Source organism: Dendrobates tinctorius, unplaced genomic scaffold (genome assembly GCF_039654945.1).
Source record: "Dendrobates tinctorius isolate UK_male_01 unplaced genomic scaffold, ASM3965494v1 ptg000326l, whole genome shotgun sequence".
Lineage (NCBI taxonomy): Eukaryota > Metazoa > Chordata > Amphibia > Anura > Dendrobatidae > Dendrobates > Dendrobates tinctorius.
The window spans coordinates 13,145,289-13,171,391 of NW_027361993.1; the positions used below are offsets into that span (position 1 = coordinate 13,145,289).

At 44.7% G+C, this 26,103-nt stretch overlaps 1 protein-coding gene across 1 annotated transcript; it reads left to right on the plus strand.

The window, feature by feature from the left end:
* The first annotated feature begins 1,125 nt into the window (after nucleotides 1-1,125).
* On the plus strand, nucleotides 1,126-19,373 carry RPL22 (ribosomal protein L22). Its single transcript, XM_073561768.1, has 4 exons — nucleotides 1,126-1,281; nucleotides 4,751-4,855; nucleotides 9,548-9,672; nucleotides 19,173-19,373. The coding sequence occupies exons 1-4, from the start codon at nucleotides 1,270-1,272 to the stop codon at nucleotides 19,315-19,317; spliced, it is 387 nt and encodes a 128-aa protein (XP_073417869.1). The 5' UTR covers nucleotides 1,126-1,269; the 3' UTR covers nucleotides 19,318-19,373.
* Nucleotides 19,374-26,103: the final 6,730 nt, after the last annotated feature.

Sequence of the window (26,103 nt, forward strand, 5' to 3'; positions counted from 1 at the left end):
TCTGGGGTATAATACAGGATGTAACTCAGGGTCAGTATAGGATCAGTAATGTAATGTATGTACACAGTGACTGCACCAGCAGAATAGTGAGCACAGCTCTGGGGTATAATACAGGATGTAACTCAGGATCAGTACAGGATAAGTAATGTAATGTATGTACACAGTGACTGCACCAGCAGAATAGTGAGTGCAGGTCTGGAGTATAATACAGGATGTAACTCAGGATCAGTACAGGATAAGTAATGTAATGTATGTACACAGTGACTGCACCAGCAGAATAGTGACTGCAGCTCTGGGGTATAATACAGGATGTAACTCAGGATCAGTACAGGATCAGTAATGTAATGTATGTACACAGTGACTGCACCAGCAGAACAGTGAGTGCTGCTCTGGAGTATAATACAGGATGTAACTCAGGATCAGTACAGGATCAGTAATGTAATATATGTACACAGTGACTGCACCAGCAGAATAGTGACTGCAGCTCTGGGGTATAATACAGGATGTAACTCAGGATCAGTACAGGATCAGTAATGTAATGTATGTACACAGTGACTGCACCAGCAGAATAGTGAGTGCAGCTCTGGAGTATAATACAGGATGTAACTCAGGGTCAGTATAGGATCAGTAATGTAATGTATGTACACCATGACTGCACCAGCAGAATAGTGAGTGCAGCTCTGGAGTATAATTACAGGATGTAACTCAGGATCAGTACAGGATCAGTAATGTAATAGATGTACACAGTGACTGCACCAGCAGAATAGTGAGTGCAGCTCTGGGGTATAATAGAGGATGTAACTCAGGATCAGTACAGGATCAGTAATGTAATAGATGTACACAGTGACTCCACCAGCAGAATAGTGAGTGCAGCTCTGGGGTATAATACAGGATATAACTCAGGATCAGTACAGGATCAGTAATGTAATATATGTACACAGTGACTGCACCAGCAGAATAGTGAGTGCAGCTCTGGAATGAAATACAGTAGAAGTAATGTATGCACTCATTGTCTGTAATATAAATTATTTATAATTGTTATTCTTACTTATATGGTAATCTATTACATTAAGATTACAGGAGGCCATTCTTTCTCAACCTTTGGACATTTGTGACATTACATGCAGTGCAGTGAATCCAACGAACAACGATGGGATTCACACATGCGCAGTGGAGCTCATCGATTCAATCGGTGAGCGGCTGCTAAGAGGCCTCCTACATAGCGCATGCGCGGCGGCTTCCTCTTCCTTTCAGCCTCCTGAGGTCGCCATGGCTCCTGTGGTTAGTATCGAGCTCCTCACGTTGTGTTCTGTACATGGGGTCTTCCTGTCCCCGGTGACGGTTCTGCGACTCTGCGCTGCTTTCTTGCTGTAATGGTGACGTTCCCGGGATGAAGGCTCCTGTCGGTCTGGGCTTGTGACGGCGGCGTGTGCAGCGTGGGGAGCCGCGGCCTGTGCCGGGTGCGGGGAGGTGGCTGGGACCTAATGTGCATGGACCAAGAGCGGCTGCAGGAAGAGGTGGTGCTGCGGGAAATCAGGCTCGGTACTCCGCTCTACACCGGCCTGCAGCACAGCTCCTGCCAGCACCGCCATGTTCCCTCTGTACAGAGCATTACAGGCCTATAATCTGCACCACAAGTTATAATGTACAGAGCATGTGTAATGCAGGAGAGTGAGGGGTGATTCATAGCATAGGGGGGTCTCGGGAGAGTAAGGGATGATGCATAGTATAGGGGGGTCTCAGGAGAATAAGGGGTGATTCATAGCATAGGGGGGTATCGGGAGAGTAAGGGGTGATGCATAGTATAGGGGGGTCTCAGGAGAGTAATGGGTGATGTATAGGGGGGTCTCAGGAGAGTAAGGGGTGATTCATAGCATAGGGGGGTATCGGGAGAGTAAGGGGTGATGCATAGTATAGGGGGGTCTCGGGAGAGTAATGGGTGATGCATAGTATTGGGGGGTCTTGAGAGAGTAATGGGTGATGCATAGTATTGGGGGGTCTTGAGAGAGTAATGGGTGATGCATAGTATTGGGGGGTCTTGAGAGAGTAATGGGTGATGCATAGTATAGGGGGGTCTCGGGAGAGTAAGGGGTGATGCATAGTATAGGGGGGTCTCGGGAGATTAAGGGCTGGTGCATAGTATAGGGGGGGGGTCTCGGGAGAGTGAGTGATGCATAGTGTAGAGGGGTCTCGAGAGTAAGGGGTGATACATAGTATAGGGGGGTCTCGGGAGAGTAAGGGGTGATACATAGTATAGGGGGGGTCTCGGGAGAGTAAGGGGTGATACATAGTATAGGGGGGTCTCGGGAGAGTAAGGGGTGATGCATAGTATAGGGGAGTCTCGGGAGAGTAAGGGGTGATGCATATTATAGGGGGTCTCGGGAGAGTAAGGGGTGATGCATAGTATAGGGGGGTCTCGGGAGAGTAAGGAGTGATGCATAGGGTGGAGTCTCGGGAGAGTAAGGGGTGATGCATAATATAGGGGAGTCTCGGGAGAGTAAGGGGTGATGTATATTATAGAGGGGTCTCGGGAGAGTATGGAGTGAGACATAGTATAGGGGGGTCTCGGGAGAGTAAGGGGTGATGCATAGTATAGGGGGCTCTCAAGAGAGTAAGGGGTGATACATAGTATAGTGGGGTCTCGAGAGTAAGGGGAGATACATAGTATAGGGGGGTCTCAAGAGAGTAAGGGGTGATGCGTAGTATAGGGGGGTCTCGGGGAATAAGGGGTGATGCGTAGTATAGGGGGGAGTAAGGGGTGATGCGTAGTATAGGGAGGTCTCGGGAGAGTAAGGGGTGATGCATAGTATTGTGGGGTCTCTGGGAGTAAGGGGTGATGCATAGTATAGGGAGGTTTCGGGAGAGTAAGGGATGATACATAGTATAGATGGGTCCGAGAGAGTAAGGGGTGATATATAGCTTTGGGGGTCTTGGGAGAATAAGGGGTGATGCATAGTATACAGGGTCCAGGAGAGTAAGGGGTGATGCATAATATCGGGTGGGTCTCGGGAGAGTAAGGGGTGACATATAGTATAGGAGGCACTGGGAGAGTTTGGGGTAATACATAGTATAGGGGGCCCTGGGAGAGTAAGGGGTGATGCATAGTATAGTTGGGTCTGTGAGAGTAAGGGGTGAAACGTAGTATAGGGGGGTCCGGGAGAGTAAGGGGTAATAAATGGTATATGGGTCCAGGAAAGTGGGGGAAATATATAGTATACGGGTCCGGGAGAGTAAGGGGTGATATATAGGATAGGGCAGTGGTCCCCAACCTTTCTGACATAGAGAGCCACATTCAGCTCTGAGAGAGGGTTGCAAGCCACGTCCAGCTCCTGCCCACCTCACAAAATTCACCATTTTTAGAATTGCTCTTCATACATGTTTGCTAGACCTGGAGCTCATGCACCAAGTTGGCAGACAGCCGCAACCCACAATTCCTGGGACCGCGAGCCACATGTGGCTCCTGAGCTACAGGTTGGGCATCCCTGATTTAGGGGGTCCCAGAGAGTAATAGCTGATATATGGTACATGGGGTCTGGGAGCGTAAGGGGTGATATATAGTATAGGGAGGTTCCAGGAGAATAAGGGCTTATAAATAGTGTATGGGATCCGCGAGAGTAAGGGCTGATAAACACTATACGAGGTCCCATGAGACTAAAGAGTGATACCGTATATAGTATACACGGCCGAGGGAGAATAAATGGTTATTAGTATTATATAACATACTGGACCCCAGGTTCGTGAATTGAGACCTGTAATTTACTAATACAGAATATTAGACAGGGCTCCAAAGGTGGTGATTTGCAGTAGCATATCTGCAAGACTGGATTATTCTAAGCGATGACCTGTGATATATAGAGTTCTCCAGAGTCATTATTAGCAGCCTGTATGCAGCTCACGTCTAGACTGGGTTATAAATGGTCACTGTACATCGGTTGTTTTGCAATATGTGGTATGTTCGGTGCTGTAGTTCATCTTTGGGTACAGCTGTGTTCACATCATGGTAAACCCTCAGGTGTTTATACCATGTAATATGTCACTCATAGATAAATGTTTACTGTGCAGGGTACTGTGGGAGGTCTCTGCATCAAACAGCCTTTATATACACTGTAAAAAAGCAACGATGGAGGCCGAAAAGACAAGATTGTCCTATATCGCATGAATGGAGGCCTACAGCAAATACACTGTTATCTCTTCATGTAAACCAGGCATAGGGTTGTAACATATCAATCAGCTCTAGTCAGTCTACGGCAGGCAGCTAATATCTGCTAGGGGAGTTGTGGCTGGATCACAAACTACATTATAGTCTGTAAAACCCATTATAAGGTGGTGGTTACATTATACTGTGAAATATCCATCTGGATGACAGTGTTATTATATGGCTGGTTCTAATCTACAGAACTGGTAGAAAAAAACTGCCAATCTGCCATATACATCATCTGTGGAGATCAAGGATCTCCGACCCGCTTGGAGAGATCAAGGATCAAGGTCAGTCTTAGGCCAGGTCCATGCGCCCACTCTGATTTTGCATGTATAACCAGCAGATAAGGGCACTGATTTCTCTCCGCTACATTCAAAGGAGTCAAATCCATGTGAAAATCTGCAACAACCCATCCACAGGTGAAATCGGCAATATGTCCAGGACATGCAAATTTTCATATATGTTAATAAGATTGTAAAACGAAAAAAGATTGTATTTATGTATAAATCTAATATCTCATTACTACTGGGGATTCTTGTTTTTTTTTTCTAGAAAAAGCCTGCAACAAAGGGTAGCAAGAAAAAGAAGCAGCTGTTGAAGTTTACCTTGGACTGCACACATCCTGTGGAAGATGGAATCATGGATGCTGCTAACTTTGTAAGTGTAGATTTAGAGAGGGTGGATGTTGGGCTGCTTCTTTCTTTCTGATAGGATTGAACCCCCCCAAAAAAGTATAGAAAAGACGGCACTAAAGATGTGGCAGCAAGATGCAGACTATGTAAGGAGCCGGAACAGCACATAGATGTAGGGGTTGATCCTGGGTACTGTACCTGATCTATTCACTTTAATGGGAGCTGAGCATCAGTAGCTGGGAGCAAAGCTGAAGGGCTGCGGGCCAGTCCAAAGCTGAAGAGATGCATAATGCATTTTACTGCATAAGTCATACAGTTTAATTCCCCTTGTGGAAATCTGCATCCTTCTTTAATTCATGTTAGAAGTTTTAGTGCAATATCCTCTTTGTGCATCGGGGTGGGATGTAGAGTAGGGTTTTTGGCTCTACTACGTCCCTTCTGTACAAGTCTCCTATTTTAAAGTTTGTGCTACTGCCACCCTTGATGCTGGCGGCACTTGCGTATATTCATCTCCAAGTGGTCTTCAGCAAAATGGTGTCAGTTGTACAGATTAACTTTTGAATGACGAGCAAAATGACGCGCGGGCGTATGTGCAGATTTAGATCTCTGTTCAATGACAAGTTGAGATCTCAGTCTGCGCGTGCACCGACACCAGCACCATGCTGTTTGTGACATTTGGATGTCAATCTGCGCATTCACCGCCACCAGGTGCCATTTTTGCTAAAGACCACTGGAGATAAATGTGCGCAACAGCGGCACTACCGCAAATTTAAAATAGTCTTGTACAAACGCAGAGGGGCCGCGGGAGAACTGAAAGCCGATATCCAAAGTCCTGCCACGATTCCTGAAGAGGATATTGCACTAAAGCTTCTAACATGAATTAAATATGAACCAGGATGCAAATTTCTTCCCTTCAAGTATCTATTAAATTAGTATAAAAGCGCCATTATGGCCATACCTTTATTTTAACATACTAAATAGGGATGGCAGGTTTCCTTTAACCCCCAGAGGTATTTTCGTTTTTCGCTCCCCTTCCTCCCAGAGCCATAGCTTTTCTATTTTTTTTAGTCAAAATGGCCATGTGAGGGCTTGTTTTTTGCGTGACAAGTTGTAGTTTTGAACCACACCATTGGTTTTACCATGCCATGTAATAGAAAGCGGGGGAAAAAATTCCAAGTGCGGTGAAATTGCAAAAAAAAAGTGCAATACCACCCTTTTTTTGGGGGGGGGAGCTTTTTTTTTTACTAGGTTCACTAAATGCTAAAACTGACCTGCCATTATGATTCTCCAGGTCTTTACGAGTTCATAGACACCAGACATGTCTAGGTTCTTTTTTATCTAAGTGGTGAAAAAAAAAATCCAAACTTTGTTAAAAAAAAAAAACAATTACGCCATTTTCTGATACCCGTAGCGTCTCCATTTTTATGATCTCGGGTTGGATGAGGGCTTATTTTTTGCGCGCCGAGCTGACGGTTTTAAGGATACCATTTATGTGCAGATACGTTCTTTTGATCGCCCCTTATTGCATTTTAATAACAATGCAATGGCGACCAAAAAATGTAATTCTGGTGTTTTGCCTTTTTTTCTCGCTACGCCGTTTAGCGTTTAGGTTAATTCATTTTTATTGATCCAGCTATTCTGAATACGGCAATATTGAATATGTGTATGTTTTTTGTTTGTTTTGAATGGGGCAAAAGGGGGGTGATTTGAACTTTTGCCCCATTTGAAGCTGCCATAACTCGATCGGCTCAGCTACATACAGGCGATGATCAGTTCGCCTGTATGTAGGTGAATTACTCACTTGATATGAGTGTCAACCACTGAGCCGTGCTCACAGCAAGCCGGCAGTGACAGCCATAGAGGTCTCCAGGAGACCTCTGGTTGTCATGCCAACCCATCGGTGACCTGCAGTCACGTGACGGGGGTCACCTGTGGGTGCATATCTGGCATGATTGCCTGAAGGGCTTGTTAAATGCTGTCAGTGTTTGACAGCGGCATTTAACGGGTTAATAGCTGCGGGTGGATTGCGATCAAAACAGCTGCCATGTGCCGGGAAAGATGTGGGCTCACCGCCGGAGTCCGACATCAAAGGGAGGTAGTCCGACATCGGCATACTATTACGCCCGGTTTCGGAAAGGGGTTAATATTAAATTATCTCGACTGCCCTTGTACCCATGTTTTGAGGTTTTTCTGCAGCATATGTGTAAGGTTTTTTATGGATTTTCACAAGGGTTACAGGAGAAATTGGCACCCATTATTAGTTGTGCAGTTTCTCCTGAGCACACAGATACCCCATATGTACTTTTTGGGAGCACAATAGGGCTTAGAAGGGAAGGAGCGCCATTTGACTTTTTGAATGCACAAACTTACCGGAATCATTAACAAATGCCTTGTCGTGTTTGGTGAGCCCTTGATGTGCCTAAACAGTGGAAACCCCCCAAAAGTGACCCCATTTTGGAAGCTAGACTCTTCTAGTGTGGTGAGCACCTTGAACCCCCAGCTGCTTCACAATATAACATACAGCTGTGAAAATATAAAAATCACAATTTTCCCATAAAAATGTTTTTAGCCTCAAATGTTGCATTTTCTCAAGGTTACTGGAGAAAATAGACCCCAAAATCTCCCTGATGTGCCTAAGCAGTGGAATCCCCCCACCCATAATTGACCCCAATTTTATCATTTTCACAAGGTTAGCAGTAGAAAGTGGACCTCAAAAATGTGTTGTGCAATTTCTCCTCAGTACACAGATACCCCATATGTGGTCAAAAACTGCTTTTGAATTGCCATGTCTCATTGGCAGAGCCCCTGAGGTGCCTGAACAGCAGACCCCCTCCCCCCCAGCGCCGCCATAAGTGACTCTATTTTACAAACTACACCTCTCAATGAATGTGTATAGGGGTGCAGTGATCATATTGACACCACAGGTGTGTCCCAGAATCTTATACCATTGGGCAGTGAAGAAAACATTTGCCAGTACATTGTTACCACCAAAATTTTGTTTTAGCACCAGATTTTACATTTTCACACTGTGAAATAGGTACAATTTGCACCAAAATTTGTCACACAATTTCTGCTGAATGTAGAAATACCCCATATATGGCTGTACAATACTGCTTAGGCCAGGTTCACATTGCATTATGGCAGTCCGTTTAACGGATTGCGTTACAAACCTGCATTAACGTAATGTAACGAATCCGTTAATGCACCCATAGACTGCCATAACGTAGCGCATTGCTAACGCATGTCATAATCGGCATGCGCTAGCGATGTGCCGTCATGCTGTGACGGACCCTCGGATGCGGTCTGCAGCGTTCGAGCGTCTGTCACGGCTAGCGCAGATGGAGCAGCTGCGCTAACGCGATCGCATAGCGCGATCAGGAAAGAGTAGCGTTGAACAGACTGCCATAACGCTATGTGAACCTAGTCTAAACCACATGGCGAGACTTGGGGAGGGAGCACTATTTGCCTCCTAGAGCGCAGATTTTCCTAAAATAGTTTGCGGACTCCATAATCCCTCCTCAAGTGACCACAGTTTTGCAAATATACCCCTTTGGTAGTTTATCCACAGGTGTAGTGACAATTTTGACTTCATGGGTGTTTTCCACAAGCAGCAGTGAATGTTACTGAGTGTAAATGTCAAATCTTCCGTTGCAGTGACCAGTACATTATGCCCAGCTCATGCTTCTGGAGACATGCACCTGTAAATCAGATGGGCTCTCGTGTCTACAGAAGTGTAAAACATGTGGACGCTAAATGTGGTTTAGTTACATTGCTTTGCAAAAGTATTCGGCTCCCTGAAACTTTTTAACCTTTTCCCACATATCATGCTTCAAACATAAAGATACCAAATGTAAATTTTTGGTGAAGAATCAACAACAAGTGGGACACAATTGTGAAGTTGAACAAAATTTTTTGGTTATTTTAAATGTTTGTGGAAATTCAAAAACTGAAGAGTGGGGCGTGCAATATTATTCGGCCCCTTTAACTTAATACTTTGTTGCGCCACCTTTTGCTGCGATTACAGCTGCAAGTCGCTTGAGGTATGTCTCATCAGTTTTGTACATCGAGAGACTGAAATTCTTGCCCATTCTTCCTTGGCAAACAGCTCGAGCTCAGTGAGGTTTGATGGAGATCGTTTGTGAACAGCAGTTTTCAGCTCTTTCCACAGATTCTCGATTGGATTCAGGTCTGGACTTTGACTTGGCCATCCTAACACCTGGATACGTGTCAGCTGAACACCCGGCATTGATCTTCTGCACATAGCCTCCTTGTCAGTCAGGAACCACTTCCCAACCATGACATATCTATAGTTTAAATGTCGGGAAGGGGTTAAAGCAAGTGACTTATGGGAACAAGTATTATTCATATGTCCTATGTACAGAAAGGACTTCATAAAAGAAACTGTCTCTTGCCACGTCTCCCTGCGTACTCAAGTCGTTCATGTTTTCATATAGACACCCCCTCATATGGCTGTCATATAACCTGACATGGATAGTCGTCCTTTCTGGTGCCGCTCCATAGTATCCAGAGGAATTGTTGTGCCCTCCTTTTGCATAGTAAATTAGGAAGGGATGCTCTTGGAGGGTTGGAATACTTGTCCACCATACCAGGAGAAGTAGTTGAGAAATTCTCTTGTTAGGAGTGTGAACAAATGAAACATTTTAGTGGAGATTCCACTTTGTTGACAAGATCCCAATTCTAAGACTTTACATTACAGGAGCAATTTTTGCACGACCGTATCAAAGTGAACGGGAAGGTTGGCAACCTGGGCGGTGGCGTTGTCTCCATCGAGAGAAGCAAAAGCAAGATCACTGTAACTTCAGAAGTACCATTTTCCAAGAGGTGAGTGGTATGAGGAGCTGGGCTTGATTTTCATTCTCATTAGATTTCTGTGGTTCTTTACATCTGGTATTAACAGCTGTGTAACAGGAGACAGCAGCTTATTTTCATGCAAACTAGTGTAAGCTTTGGCACTATGATTGTTAAAAAAAAAATTATGGGGGTGACCAATTAAAAGGGTTGTCCAGGGTTGAGGTTAAAGTCTGAGGTCAGTGTTTAATTGCAGACTTTCGAATCCTCACTGTGCCGGGCAGTCAAGTGACCACTAGTATGAGGTTTGCTTGCATGCAGTCAAATGACGACTAGAAATGTGTGGCCACGCTCAATACAAGTGCATTGAGAAAGTCTAGTCAGAAAGTGGCTGGAAGTAGGTAAATCGTATACATGACCGCCCAGCAGCGGAAATTCCCCACCGTTCATGCGCTGTGAGGATTCAAAAGTCTGCAATTAAAGAGTGACCTCAGACTAAACCTCAAGCATGGACAACCCCTTTAAGACTGGTGTAGCGCACGCCAGTCTTAATGAAGAACTTGCTAGAGTACAGTGACCTGATTCAGTTATTGAATTAGAGTCCTCTGTTTACCAGTGTCCTCCGGCACCAGGCGCTGGCAAAATGTACTCTGGGGGCTGGCATATATTTCTGGAGTAAGTTTCACCACCTAAGTGGCACAAGTTAAGATGAATTTGGCTGGTGTGTCTATGCCCCATCAAGCGAATGCTACACTTATATTGGCATAGCTGGCCAACACTGGCATGTAAATGCCAAAAGTCTCAATATTTTTGCACAACTGCCAAATTCTGCAAGAATATTGCAACTTAATAATGAATGGCCCCCTATGTATTTTAGGAAACCCTCCCCGACCTTTGTAGATTTGTACCTCCTGGAGAGCTCTAGGTGGCACCTACCATTTGTGCAACCAAAAAAAGGCAGGGAACTTTTTGCACTTTTTCTCTATTTTGGAAAATGATGTGAAATGATTGTCTTGAATATTTTCAAGATGGAGGGTTTGCTGTGGTTGAATTCAGTTTGGATTGCAGGATGATACGATTTACCTGCGCTGATACATTGTAGATGACAGGCAAGAGGGCATAGTTGCTGACTATTTGAAGGAAGTTATTCCAAGGACGAGATAGTATTGTAGCAAAACCTCAGCTGTCAGAAGTGTTGTTTATACCAGGGCATCTTACATGGGTCCTCATAATCTGTAGTGGAAATTCTTACAAAAATTCTCTTCATTCAGTTAGACATTTAAGTTGCTAAATCTTCATCCACTGACTGTAAATGAAGGTTCTGTAAAGTGCAAGGAATTGAAGCTGGGTACAATACACTTTATTGGTTTATATGTTCCATCTTAGGGGGACTGTTAAGACAGAAGAGCTACATTTCTAAAATGTTGAGAAGGACAGTCTCTTTCTATGTATTCGCCTCAAATAACTATGAAGATCTCATGTGCTGGAGCACCTGGGGTGTCCACATTGATTTCATTGCACAATGTGCAGTACTTCATTTCGCCTCTGGTAGTGCTGTATAGAAATAAAATGGTAGCAGACTTTCTATGCTTTCTCTAATATGACTCCTGTCACATTTTGATATACTGAGAGTTGTATTTTAGAAGAGCTATTTCATTCTATATTTAGTTTGTTGGTGATTCCTTAAAAAGATGAAAAAAAAAAATGCTTTCTTTCTCTCTTCATTGGGGGACACAGGTTACCATGGGTGTATGCTGCTGTCGCTAGGAGGCTGACACTATGCAAATAAGAAAGTTAGCTCCTCCCCTGCAGTATACACCTACCGACAGGCCCAAATTACCTCAGTTTTTGCTTAGTGTCTGAAGGAGGCGGACCTGCAGTATTTTTTCCTTACAGGTTTTGTGTGTTATTAATCTTTTCACCTTTATTTTTCAGATACAGCTCGTTGGGTAACAAGGTGCAGATTTCTCACCCTGTTTTCCCACATTTAAGCAAACGAGAGAGAGCAGTGTGGTGTCACCCACATCGCCCACTCTTGGGCCTGCTGGCAGGACTTTGTCCCCTGTCCCCCGTTGGGTTGTTTCAGGGCGACTCTCGGTGGCCAGTCCTTGCCTATTCCCCTCCTCATCCCTCTCCTCAGAGAGGGCTGAGAGGATGATGGTGGTTACCGGAAGTGGCCTTCCCCCTTATTAAGGGGGGACACCTTCTTCTGCGCCGTCGGGACACGTTGCGGGAAGGAGGATTTTTTTTTTTTCCCATGACCCCCTCCTTCCCAAGGGCTCCTGAGGTCACCCTCAGCTATGAAGAGGAGCCGGATTCAAGAAACAGGTAGTAGGACCACCCCCGACACCGCTAAGCCCCTGCCGCACCCACCAGTATGCACTGCAGTCCCTGCTTCTCCTCTACTCAGTTTCAAATTCCGCGCCATTTTTCACATAGCCCGCGCTGTCCGGCATTTTTTTTTTACAGCCCTCTTCCTCCTTCCGGGCTGTTCTCCGGTTAGGCCACGCCCCCTCTGGCTCTCCCACTATCAACAGCCTCTTCTCCCCTGCTTGGGCACGCCTCCTTGCCGACATCAGCCACTCGGCGCCTTCCTTTCATTCTCCAGCGCCGGGCACGCCCCCTGCCTGTTCCTAGGTCCCGTCTCACATTGCGTTCATAGCAAGCTGGTCGTGCCCCCACAGGCGGGCCAAGCCTATCAGGACGCCGCTTTCAATTTCTTCGGCTGGACACGCTCCCTTCTTTTTGGCGCTCTCGGCCTGACTGGCCAATTACTAGGGGTGCCTAGGTTGTTAACCCTGCCCTCCGTCTTGCTTTTTCTCGTGGCTCAGTGCACAGCCTCCTTCTTGTGCTCCTGCAGCATCTTTTCTCTCTGGGTCCTCAGATACCAGCCTGCTCATCTGTGTTCTGGCGGGGGACTCGGCTACCTGCGCTACTGCTGCTGCATCGCTGGGTGTCTGGTAGGCTCTGCTTTCCTTACCCTGACGTCTGTTAGCTTCCCTCAGCAGTATCACCTCCATAGCGTTCTGCTGCAGTATTCACATAGACTCTACCTATGCCCAATTCTGCAAGGGCCTCTGGCTATATCCCTATGGTAGTTCACTACGCTTGTGCCCGCTGTAAGAGAAAGTGGGCTTCAGGTCAGCCGTCCGCTTTCTGCTCGTCCTGCAGTCCTTCCACCATGTCGGCGCCACAGGACTCCTTTAAAGCCCCCGTCACACACAGCGATCTCGCTAGAGAGATCGCTGCTGAGTCACAAGTTTTGTGACGCAACAGCGATCTCACCAGCGAGATGGCTGTGTGTGACACTGACCAGCGACCGGCCCCCCTGCCGGTTATCGCTGATTGTCCTGGAATGGCCAGGACACTTTTTTGATTGCTGGTCTCCTGCTGGCCAGCATGCATCGCTGCGTGTGACAGGCGGGAGACCAGCGATCAGCGCGCTGGTAACTAAGGTAAACGTCGGGTTTCTAAGCGGCGCGCAGCGCTTAGAAACCCGATGTGTACCTTAGTTACCAGCGTGCTGGTGCAGGGAGCTGGTAACCAAGGTACACATAGGGTTTCTAAGTGCCGCGCGCTGCTTAGAAACCCAATGTGTACCTTGGTTACCAGCACACTGGTAACTAAGGCCTGTTTCACACTTCCGTTTGTGACTATCAGTCAAGATCCGCCGATTTGAAAAAAAAAAACGGATCCGCCATTTTTCTTGGCGGATCCGTTTTTTTCCTCATAGACTTGCGTTATCGGCGGATCTTGACGGATGGTCGTCCGTTCAATCCGCTTTTGTACGGATCCGCCAAGATTTTGGCGTCCGCTCAGCGGCCCGGACGGACCATGTAACATTTTTTTGGTGTACGGATCCGCTATTTCCGGATTTAACCACACCTCTAGAACGCAGGACATAGTAGCCTTATTTCGGCTATTGTGCAAACGCTCGAAGTAAAGGAGGAAAATGCTACTGCTCAGGACCAATCCATTTCATTCAAACAGGTAAAACGTCCTTCCAAGCTTTTTCACAACGAGTTTGACATCACTACCTCTAGACAATGGGAAAACCCCAGAAAACGCTTCCTGGGAAAAAAACATCTGGACATCCTTTACCCGTTTAGTCCTGACCTCGTCAGCAAATGGTCAGAATCTCCTAAGGTGGACCCGCCGGTTTCACGTTTAGCATCTCAAAACAGTCTTGTCCATTCCCGATGCGGCATCCCTCAAGGACGCTACGGACAGACAGATTGAGGTCTTAGCCAAATCAGCCTTTGAGGCATCAGGCACTTCCTTTTGCCTCCTCATGGCGGCAGTCGATGACGCCTGGGTCAGAGAGGTTGTCACATTAGTCTACAAAATAGAATTTTCTTCGCCCCCAAAAGGACGTCTCTTCCTTTCTCGCCCACCAAAACAGCACTCTCATGCCCCAGGGCTTTCCCAGGCTGTCTCTGCCCTCCTAAACTCAGGAGTGATTGTACCCTTTTCTTGGCACGAACGGTTTTCCGGGTTTTACTCAAACCTGTTCGTAGTCCCAAAAAAGGACTGCTCCCTTCGACCAATCTTGGATCTCAAGCAGTTGAACCGTCACCTTCTAGTTCGCCACTTTCAAATGGAGCCCTTGCGCTCAGTGATCGCCTCCATGGAACCGGGGGAATACCTTTTGCTCTGTGGACATTCAGGACGCTTACTTGCACGTTCCTGTTTTCGTACAGCATCAGAAGTTCCTCAGATTTGCCATAGAGGAGTGCCATTACCAGTTCACAGCTCTCCCATTCGGTCTGGCATCCGCCCCCAGAGTCTTTACGAAGATCATGGCGGTGGTAATGGCCATCCTTCGTTCATAGGGGATTCTTATAATCCCTTATCTCGACTATCTCCTGATCAAGGGTCCTTCTCGCCAAGACTGCGATCACAGCCTCCAGATCACTCTGGACACGCTGCATCGCCTTGGCTGGATAGTCAACAATGAGAAGTCGACCCTGATCGCTTCACCAGCGATCAGCACAGCGATGCCGAGCACCCGGCATCGCTGTGTTCGTTAGCGCTGATGCCATATCCCTGTAAAAAAAAATAGAATTAAAATAAAAAATATTGTTGTTCTCACCTTCCGATGTCCCGCGCAGCCATCCTGCCTCTCTCCACGCTCCCGGTCCCAGTGATCCTTTGCACGAATGACCGCGAGACGTCACGCTGCCGCGAGACCGTGACATTCTCTCGACATTCAGGAGTTTCATGAGTGCAATAGTGATGGGAAGAGGACGGATTGAGGTATAAGAGAATGAAATGGGAAATAAAAGTGTAAAGAAATAAGAAAATATGGAAAAAAATAGAAATATATATGAAGAAGGGGGTAACCTACCCAGACTGCTCTTATGAAAAGGTTTGCGGTATATCTAAAGTGGAAAAAATATGGAGATGTTGTAATTGTGCCCAATAATGTAAATAAGGTAGGTTAGTGATTGGTATGGACCTACTCACTCGGTATAGAGCCACCACTAGGGCAATGGTGTAGGTAGTATGATCTGTCTTAATGATTTAGTATGCGAAGATCTATATGGTTTTTTTATAAAAGAAAAAAAATGAATAGACTGACCTGTTGTAATTAATAAATGGAAATTTATTAATTACAACAGGTCAGTCTATATAGTAATTCACCTGTACTCATTATAGTATTAGGACGCGTTTACATTTAAGACTTCTGTCTTTGATCTGTATTATATTTTCTTCATTTTTTTTCTTTTATAAAAAACATATAGATCTTCGCATACTAAACACTTTAGATATACCGCAAACCTTTTCATAAGAGCAGTCTGGGTAGGTTACCCCCTTCTTCATATATATTTTTTTCCATATTATTTCTTTACACTTTTATTTCCCATTTCATTCCCATATACAGTGCCTACAAGTAATATTCAACCCCCTGCAGATTTAGCAGGTTTACACATTCGGAATTAACTTGGCATTGTGACATTTGGACTGTAGATCAGCCTGGAAGTGTGAAATGCACTGCAGCAAAAAAGAATGTTATTTCTTTGTTTAATTTTTTTTTAAATTGTGAAAAGTTTATTCAGAGGGTCATTTATTATTCAACCCCTCAAACCACCAGAATTCTGTTTGGTTCCCCTAAAGTATTAAGAAGTATTTCAGGCACAAAGAACAATGAGCTTCACATGTTTGGATTAATTACCTCTTTTTCCAGCCTTTTCTGACTATTTAAGACCCTCCCCAAACTTGTGAACAGCACTCATACATGGTCAACATGGGAAAGACAAAGGAGCATTCCAAGGCCATCAGAGACAAGATCATGGAGGGTCACAAGGCTGGCAAAGGGTACAAAACCCTTTCCAAGGAGTTGGGCCTACCTGTCTCCACTGTTGGGAGCATCATCCGGAAGTGGAAGGCTTATGGAACTACTGTTAGCCTTCCACGGCCTGGACAGCCTTTGAAAGTTTCCTCTCCTGCCGAGGCCAGGCTTGTCCGAAGAGTCAAGGCTAACCCAAGGACAACAAGGAAGGAGCTCCGGGAAGATCTCATGGCAGTGGGGACATTGGTTTCAGTCAATACCATAAGTAACGTACTCCACCGCAATGGTCTCAGTTCCAGACGAGCCCGTAAGGTACCTTTACTTTCAAAGCGTCATGTCAAGGCTCGTCTACAGTTTGCTCATGATCACTTGGAGGACTCTGAGACAGACTGGTTCAAGGTTCTCTGGTCTGATGAGACCAAGATCGAGATCTTTGGTGCCAACCACACACGTGACGTTTGGAGACTGGATGGCACTGCATACGACCCCAAGAATACCATCCCTACAGTCAAGCATGGTGGTGGCAGCATCATGCTGTGGGGCTGTTTCTCAGCCAAGGGGCCTGGCCATCTGGTCCGCATCCATGGGAAGATGGATAGCACGGCCTACCTGGAGATTTTGGCCAAGAACCTCCGCTCCTCCATCAAGGATCTTAAGATGGGTCGTCATTTCATCTTCCAACAAGACAACGACCCAAAGCACACAGCCAACAAAACCAAGGCCTGGTTCAAGAGGCAAAAAATCAAGGTGTTGGAGTGGGCTAGTCAGTCTCCTGACCTTAACCCAATTGAAAACTTGTGGAAGGAGCTCAAGATTAAAGTCCACATGAGACACCCAAAGAACCTAGATAACTTGGAGAAGATCTGCATGGAGGAGTGGGCCAAGATAACTCCAGAGACCTGTGCCGGCCTGATCAGGTCTTATAAAAGACGATTATTAGCTGTAATTGCAAACAAGGGTTATTCCACAAAATATTAAACCTAGGGGTTGAATAATAATTGACCCACACTTTTATGTTTAAAATTTATTAAAATTTAACTGAGCAACATAACTTTTTGGTTTGTAAGATTTATGCATCTGTTAATAAATCCTGCTCTTGTGTGAGGTTTGAAGGCTCTAACTTATTTGCATCTTATCAAACCTGCTAAATCTGCAGGGGGTTGAATACTACTTGTAGGCACTGTACCTCAACCTGTCCTTCCCATCACTATTGCACTCATGAAAGTTTTTTCTGGTGTCTACCGGATGTTTTTATTCACATATGATTTTGACTGTACAATTTGTAGCATCTGACTTGTACTCTCATATATTTGTATCAAACTTGCAGCATACTGATGAAGGCTTGTCTGTATAAGCCGAAACGTCTAGATTTGAGACTGCAAATAAAAATCTTCACTTTGCAACAAGTTGAGTGCCAAAATTTTTTTCATTATCTATACTGGTGTGGGAACCTTCTTTTGTGCACCAACGCAGCAGTGCCACGATATATTTGTTGATTCAAACAGAGGCTGGATAGATATCTGTCTGGGACGATTTAGCGAATCCTGCTTTGAGCAGGGGTTGGACCAGATGGCCCAGGAGGTCCCTTTCAACTCTATGATTCTATCCTCTCGGACATCCCCTGGAGGCTTCCAGACCGTCCGGATCTTATATCGCAAGGGGCCCCTCTTCCACCCGAATTCTCGGTCTCTGAATTTAATGGCATGGCCGTTGAGGCCGCGGTCCTGAGAGACGCAGGTTTTTCCCACAAAGTCATCCAGACCATGATTAAGGCAAGGAAGCCGGCGTCATCTCGCATCTATAACAGATGTTGGAAAGCCTTTTTCGGTGGTGTGAGGACAACAGTGTTTCCTATGACTTTTTCTCTTCCCTCCGTTCTGGGTTTTCTGCAGTCGGGTCTCGACTCCGGCCTTTCCCTCAGTACCTTAAAGGGTCAGGTGTCCGCTCTAGCTATCCTCTTCCAAAGAGATCTGGCTTCTCTTCCCCAGATGAAGACTTTTCTTCAGGGTGTTGCTCACATAGCGCCTCCTTACCAGTCTCCTGTCGATCCATGGGATTTGAATTTTGTTTTGAGCACCCTCCAACGTGTGCCTTTTGAGCCGATTCAGGATATTTCTCTTACCCTCCTCTCGTGGAAGGTCGCCTTCCTGGTCACTATCACCTCTATTTGGAGGGTCTTGGAGTTGGCAGCATTGTCCTTGCCGTTCCCCTTTCCTGGTTTTGCACCAGGATAAGGTAGTGCTTAGACCGGTTCCGGCCTTTCTGCCTAAGGTGGTCTCTGCTTTTCACATCAATGAGGACATCGTCCTTCCCTCTCTGTGTCCCTCTCCAACTCATCCCTTGGAGAGATCCCTGCACAAGTTGGACTTGGTCAGGGCAATTCGTATCTACCTTGCTAGGACTGCTCCCTTCCGTCAGTCCGATTCCTTGTTTGTCGTCTCGGATGGTCGTCGGAAATGGTTCCCAACCTCCAAATCCACCATTGCTCATTGTATTCGTTCAGCGGTTCTGGAGCCATACCGCGTCCAGGACAAACCGCCTCCTCCGGGGGTGAGGGCTCACTCTACCAGGGCTGTAGGAGCTTCCTCGGCCGTTCGTCACCAGGCTTCGGCTTTGCAAGTTTGCATGACCGCTACCTGGTCGTCACTTCATACTTTGGTGAGGTTCTACAAGGTAGATGCTCATGCCTCTGCTGATGCAGGCTTGGGCAGGAAGATACTGCAGGCGGCGGTCTCACACCGGCCGACCTAAGTTTTCTTCTCTCAGCATTTGTTTCCCACCCTTGGGACTGCTTTTGGACTTCCCATGGTAACCTGTGTCCCCCAATGAAGCAAGAAAGAAAGGGGGATTTTTGGTACTTACCGTAAAATCTCTTTCTTGGAACCTTCATTGGGGGACACAGCACCCTCCCTTAATGTTATACCGTGTTGGCCAATGTGCCTTTGTTTGGTTGGTACATAGGTTGAGTTCTTATGGTTGAGTTTCTTATAGTAGCTCCTTATACTGCTTTGGCACCAACTGAGGTAATTTGGGCCTGTCGGTAGGTGTATACTGCTGGGGAGGAGCTAACTTTTTCTTATTTGCATAGTGTTAGCCTCCTAGCGACAGCAGCATACACCCATGGTAACCTGTGTCCCCCAATGAAGGCTCCAGGAAAGAGATTTTACGGTAAGTACCAAAAATCCCCCTTTCACCATCCTGGAGTCTCTGATCTGTGATCATCTTTATTTTTTTTTAATAGGTACTTGAAATACCTGACCAAGAAATACCTGAAGAAGAACAGTCTGCGTGATTGGCTCCGTGTGGTTGCCAACAGTAAGGAAAGCTATGAGTTAAGATACTTCCAGATCAACCAGGATGAGGAGGAGGAAGAGGATGAAGATTAACTTTTTAGATCTGGATGGATTTTGTATTACTCACAATAAACGTGGGAACACATTCATTTGTTGCAGAGTTTTCTTGTTTTATTCTTTCCCCATCTTGCAAAGCTTTCATGAAGCAAAGCATCGATTTTAAGAGATGAAATTTGTATTCGAATACCTCCAATTACCACTTTGTGTATTCCATTGTAAAAAAGGTTTTCCGGAATCAAAAGGTTTCTCCCTAAGATTATTTTTTTTTAGGGCAAGGGAAATTTCTTCATGATATTTTGAAGTTTGAAATATTGAAGAATTACACTTCCATAAAAAATGGTTCATTGTATGGCTTTCTTCAAATTCAGCGATCAAAGGGGCATGGTCACAAATAGTTTTATGACCTATAGAAACCGATTTGAATCTGGGGAGGGAAAATATATCAGTTAGTATAAGATTGATCCTTGAGGCAGAGAAATAAGAATATTCTATTGATGTGGAGTTGAGACATTAAACGTATCATACAATTAATTTTTAAAAATCCAACTATTAAGCGAGGGAGCTTTACATCTATTAGTTGAGGGAAAAATCACGGGTGTTATCTGGAACCATATTATAGTCTCCTAACACTAGCAAATTTCCTTTTTCTTCGATCATTTTTTTTTGATTATTTTATCCAAAACTTTTATTTGACCACTATTTGGGGCGTAACGTATAGATTAACAATTGTGTAAATTTGGGAATTTAGATTACAAATTAAAATGTGGTGGTACCCGTTATCTGAAATTTCTTCTAGTTCGAAAGATAAAGAATTTTTTATCAAGGTAATAACTCCCGCCTTTTTTGTAGGGTTTGACGATTCAATACTATTAGGGTAATTTTTTAAAGAAAAATTCTGGGTGATTGTTAAATGTAAATTTCGACTCTTGTAAACATACTACATCAGCAGAAGATTTGAGTATCTCTATGGATGGTGAAACGTTTATTAGGACTATTAAGTCCCCTCACATTGTAAGCGAAAAACCTAATAGTCATTTTACTATGTAATGCAGGGCTGTGGAGTCGGTAAGCCAAACCTGCGACTCCGACTCCTCAGTTTCCCTTACACCGACTCTACGACTCCGACTCCCACATATATTGCTTATATTTAAGTGGAAAATGTATTGTAGTACAATGTGAACATCAGACATTTAATCATTTCTATGATCCAATAATCAAGATATTTAGATAGAACATAATATCTATTGCAATCCAATTTTAGAACACAAACTGTAATAAGTTGTAAATATGTAATACACCGTATACATGTACACGGTACAGACCAAAGTTTGGACACCTTCTCATTCAAAGAGTTTTCTTTATTTTCATGACTATGAAAATTGTAGATTCATTCTGAAGGCATCAAAACAATGAATTAACACATGGAATTATATAATTAAAGTGTGAAACTGAAAATACTGTATGTCTTATATTCTAGGTTCTTCAAAGTAGCCACCTTTTGCTTTGATTTCTGCTTTGCACACTCTTGGCATTCTCTTGATGAGCTTCAAGAGGTAGTCACCGGAAATGGTTTTCACTTCACAGGTGTGCCCTGTCAGGTTTAATAAGTGGGATTTCTTGCCTTATAAATGAGGTTGGGACCATCGGTTGGTTGTGCAGAAGTCTGGTGGATACACAGGTGATAGTCCTACTGAATAGACTGTTAGGGTATGTGCACACGCTGCGGATTCTGCTGCGTCTCCGCAGCGTTTTTGGCTCTGCAGAAACGCAGCTGATTTTGCTGCGTTGTACAGTACCTTTATTTCCTATGGAAATAAAAAAAAGCTGTGCACATGCTGCGTTTTTTTCCGCGCGGTTTTGCTGCGGTTTACAATCTGCAGCATGTCAATTGTTTGGTGCAGAAACGCTGCGGTTTTACACCTCATCCATTATGAGGTGTAAAACCGCAGGGCAAAACCGCAGAAAAACGCAGATAATCCGCAGATAAACCGCAGAAAAACCGCAGCACTTTGTCCTGCGGATTTCCTGCGGTTTTCTCTACAAAATCCGCAGAGACTAAAAACTACGTGTGCACATACCCATAGAATTTGTATTATGGCAAGAAAAAAGCAGCTGAGTAAAGAAAAACGAGTGGCCATCACGCTTTTTTGCTAATTATATAATTCCACATGTGTTTTGATGTCTTCAGAGTGAATCTACAGTTTTCATAGTCATGAAAATAAAGAAAACGCTTTGATTGAGAAGGTGTGTCCAAACTTTTGGTCTGTACTGTGTGTGTGTGTGTGTGTGTGTGTGTGTGTGTATATATATATATATATATATATATATATATATATATATATATATATATATATATATATACACACACACACACTATGACTTATCTCGGCTAAGATAAAGCCTAGATCCTCAGGCTACATTCACACTATGGGCGTAGCCAGGATCAAACCTGGGGGGGGGGGGGGGCAGAATCTCATACTGTTCCGCAGAATTTCATACTGCACACCTCAGCTGCTGCAGAACCTCATACTTCACACCCCTACACTTGAAAATAAAGCCTGCACCTTAAGAAGATGTGGTGATGAATGCAGTCTATTTATTCCAACTATCAGTTGATGTTGATGTTACTGAAGACGAGCAATGCCTGTCCTGGGCGTCCTTTTGGGCAGCTATGAGGTGTACCTGACTGGTGCTAAAAAAAAAAAAAAAAAAAAAAGGAGTGTTAGTCTGTGTGCTATCCGGCTTTCATTCTTTTTGGTACAGATATGATATGGATAGATGGAGCCGATTTCTAATCTGCTTTTGCTATTGAAAACATTATCTATGAGCTCAAAAACTTTTCAGGTGATGCGGTTTTTTAAAAAGCTGATCTACTTTTGCAACTGAAAAACATATCCTCAAAAAATGCAGGAAAAACGATGTGTGAATGTAGCCTTAGATCAGGAATAGAACAGTCATTTATAGGACATTTCATAACTTTCCCAAATTCCTATGAAAAAATATTCAGCACATTCTGCATTGAACTACTGTACCCAATTTATTATATATTTTAGGAGTCGGAGTCGGTCCATTTTATTCCGACTCCACCAAAATGAGCACCGACTCTGACTCCACAGCCCTGGTGTAATGGACCGTTGGCTAACTACAAAGGACTAGAAGGGTTAATAGATAAAAATAGTAACCTGCAAAATACGAAACACACGCTGAACACAAATCTTTTGAAGGAATCCTACACCACGGATTCTCCTGGTGTGGGGGGAAAAAGACCGTGTGGTGCTTTCTCCAAGGAGACAGCCTCTACTGTAGAAGTAAAATGACATACTAAATTAACATAAGGCTAATGTAATAAAAGGGTTAATACCTCAAGAAACGTTAACCAGATTAGGAAGCATAAGAATTTTCAATAGAATGTACATTTGGGTCCTCAAGTAACATACATGGCTAGGACCCGGAGGGCCAATTTTACCCGAACGAGAGATATAAAGCCGCTCATCCTCGGGAATTCATGACCATCCTTGGGTGAGAATACAACTGACGTTTTCCCTTTAAAATTTTATCAAAAGTTTCTGCGGGAAACCCCATTTGTATGGGATTTCCTTGTCTCTTAAAATAGATGTGATCGGTCTGAAAAACTTTCTTCCCTCAATGGTCTCTTTGGAAAGGTCCGTGTATAGTTTTAACCGGTTCCCGACCTGTGACACAGCGTATGCGTCATGAAAGTCGGTGCCAATCCGACCCATGACGCATACCCTGTGTCATGAATTCAAAGCCCCCTTGCGGGTCGGGTGACCGGGGTCAATGAAAGGTCACCTGACCCGCAGATACAGGGGGCTTTGTAATTCACCACAGGGGGCGTGGCTTTGCCCCCACGTGGCTACGATAGCTCTGATTGGCTGTTAAAAGTGAAACAGCCAGTCAGAGCGATGGTAATATTTCATCAATGAAAATTGATGAAATATTACAATCCAGCCATGGCCGATGCTGCAGTAGAATCGGACATGGCTGGAGACACCGATTCGATCGCCCCCCCCCGCCACTGAATGACCAGCGATCTGCCGCCGCTGTCATCATCTGCCCCCCCTCCCATTCCCTCCGCTCCCCGCCAGCTTCCGATTACCCCCTCACCCCCCCGGCACCTTTTAAGTCCCCATGTCGCTCCCGGTGTCTGGCGGGTCCGGTTCATCTTGGAAAATGGCGGCGCATGTGCAGTGCGCCCGCCCGAATCTTCCGGCTGCAGATTCCATGATTTCATTTTGATCACTCTCACAGTGATCAAAATGAAATAAAAAGTAAATTAACCCCCCGATTATCACCCCCATAGGTAGGCATAACTAATAAAATAAAGAAAACATTTTTATTTTTCCATTAGGGTTGGAATTAGGGTTGGAATTAGGGTTAGGGTGGAATTAGGGTTAGAATTAGGGTTAGGCTTGTGCTTAGGGTTATGGTTAGGGTTGGGATTAGGGTTAGGGGTGTGTTGGGGTTAGGGTTATGGTTAGGGGTGTGTTGGGGTTAGGGTTATGGCTAGGGTTGGGATTAGGGTTAGAGATGTGTTGGGGTTAGCGCTGTGGTTAGGGGTGTGTTGGGGTTAGGGTTGAAGTTAGAGTTGATGGGTTTCCACTGTTTAGGCACATCAGGGGCTCTCCAAACGCGATATGGTGCAACCATTGATTCCAGCCAATTTTGCGTTCAAAAAGTCAAACGGTGCTCCTTTCCAAGCCCCAACGTGTGCCCAAACAGTGGTTTACCCCAACATATGGGGTATCAGCGTACTCAGGAAAAATTGCACAACAACTTTTGGGGACTAATTTCTCCTGTTACCCTTGGGAAAATAAAAAATTTGGGGCTAAAAAATTATTTTTGTGGAAAAAAAATGTTTTTCATTTTCACGTCTCTGCATTATAAACTTCTGTGAAGCACTTGGGGGTTGAAAGTGCTCACAATACATCTACATAAGTTCCTTGGAAGGTCTAGTTTCCAAAATGTGGTCACTTGTGGGGGGTTTCCACTGTTTAGGCACATCAGGGGCTCTGCAAACATAATGACGACCGCAGACTTATCCATCAAAGTCTGCATTTCAAAACGTCACTACTTCCATTCCGAGCCCTGACGTGTGCCCAAACAATGGTTCCCCCACACATTTGGGGTGTCAGCGTACTCAGGACAAACTGGACAACAACTTTTGGGGTCCAATTTCTCCTGTTACCCTTGTGAAAATAAAAAATTGCGAGCTAAAAATTAATTTTTGGAGGAAATAAAAAGATTTTTTTATTTTCATGGCTCTGCGTTACAATCTTCTGTGAAGCACTTCGGGGTTCAAGGTGCTCACCACACATCTAGGCAAGTTCCTTATGGGGTCTAGTTTCCAAAATGGGGTCACTTGTGGGGGGTTTCCACAGTTTAGGTACATCAAGGGGCTCTGCAAATATAACATGATGCCCGCAGACCATTCCATCAAAGTCTGCATGCCAAAACGTCACTACTTCCCTTCCGAGCCCTGACGTGTGCCCATACAGTGGTCATCCCCCACATATGGGGTATCGGCGTACTCAGGACAAACTGGACAACAACTTTTGGGGTTCAATTTATCCTGGTACCCTTGTGAAAATAAAAAATTGCAGACTAAAAAATTTTTTTTTTTAGGAAAAAAGATTTTTTATTTTCACTGCTCTGCATTATAAACTTCTGTGAATCACCTGGGGGTTCTAAGTGCTCACTATGCATCTAGAAAAGTTTCTTAGGGGGTCTAGTTTCCAAAATGGGGTCATTTGTGGGGGAGCTCCGAAGTTTAGGCACACAGTGGATCTCCAAAGACGACATGGTGTCCGCTAATGATTGGAGCTAATTTTCATTTCACAAAGGCAAATGGCGCTCATTCCCTTCTGCGCCCTGCCGTGCACCCAAACAGTGCCCCCCCCCCCCACATATGGGGTACCAGCGTACTCGGGACAATCTGGACTACAACTTTTGTGGTCCAATTTCTCCTGTTACCCTTGTGAAAATAAAAAATAGCGTGCTAAAAATCATTTTTGAGGGAAAAAAAATGATTTTTTATTTTCACTGCTCTACGTTATAAACTTTTGTGAAGCACATGGGGGTTCAAAGTGCTCACTACACATCTAGATAAGTTCCTTAAGGGGTCTAGTTTCCAAAATGGTGTCACTTGTGGGGGAGCTCCAATGTTTAGGCACACAGGGGCTCTCCAAATGCGACATGGTGTCCGATAACGATTGGAGCTAATTTTCCATTCAAAAAGTCAAATGGTGCTCCTTCCCTTCCGGGCCCTGCCATGCACCCAAACAGTGGTTTATGACCACATATGAGATATTGGTGTGCTCAGGAGAAATTGCCCAACAAATTTTAGGATCCATTTTATCCTGTTGCCCATGTGAAAATGAAAAAACTGAGGCTAAAAGATAATTTTTGGGAAAAAAAAAGTACTTTTTTTTTTTTTTTTTTTTACAGATCAATTTGAGAAGCACCTGGGGGTTCAAAGTGATCACTATGCATCTAGATTAGTTCCTTGGGGGGTCTAGTTTCCAAAAAACACAGCGACTCTCCAAACGCGACATGGCAAGCGCTAAATATTCCAGCATATTTTCCATTCAAAAAGTCAAATGGCGCTCCTTCCCTTCTGAGCCCTGCCGTGCGCCCAAACAGTGGTTTATGACCACATATGAGGTATCGGTGTACTCAGGGGAAACTGCCCAACAAATTTTAGGATCCATTTTATCCTGTTGCCCATGTGAAAATGAAAAAATTGATGGTGAAAGAAAATTTGTGTTGGAAAAATTAAAATGTCCATTTTTTCCTTCCACA

Excerpts from the sequence above, each read along its gene's own strand:
- RPL22 (XM_073561768.1), top strand. Across the intron at positions 4,856-9,547 it reads TCATGGATGCTGCTAACTTT|GAGCAATTTTTGCACGACCG; the intron begins GTAAGTGTAGAT and ends TTTACATTACAG. Across the intron at positions 9,673-19,172 it reads GAAGTACCATTTTCCAAGAG|GTACTTGAAATACCTGACCA; the intron begins GTGAGTGGTATG and ends TTTTTTTAATAG.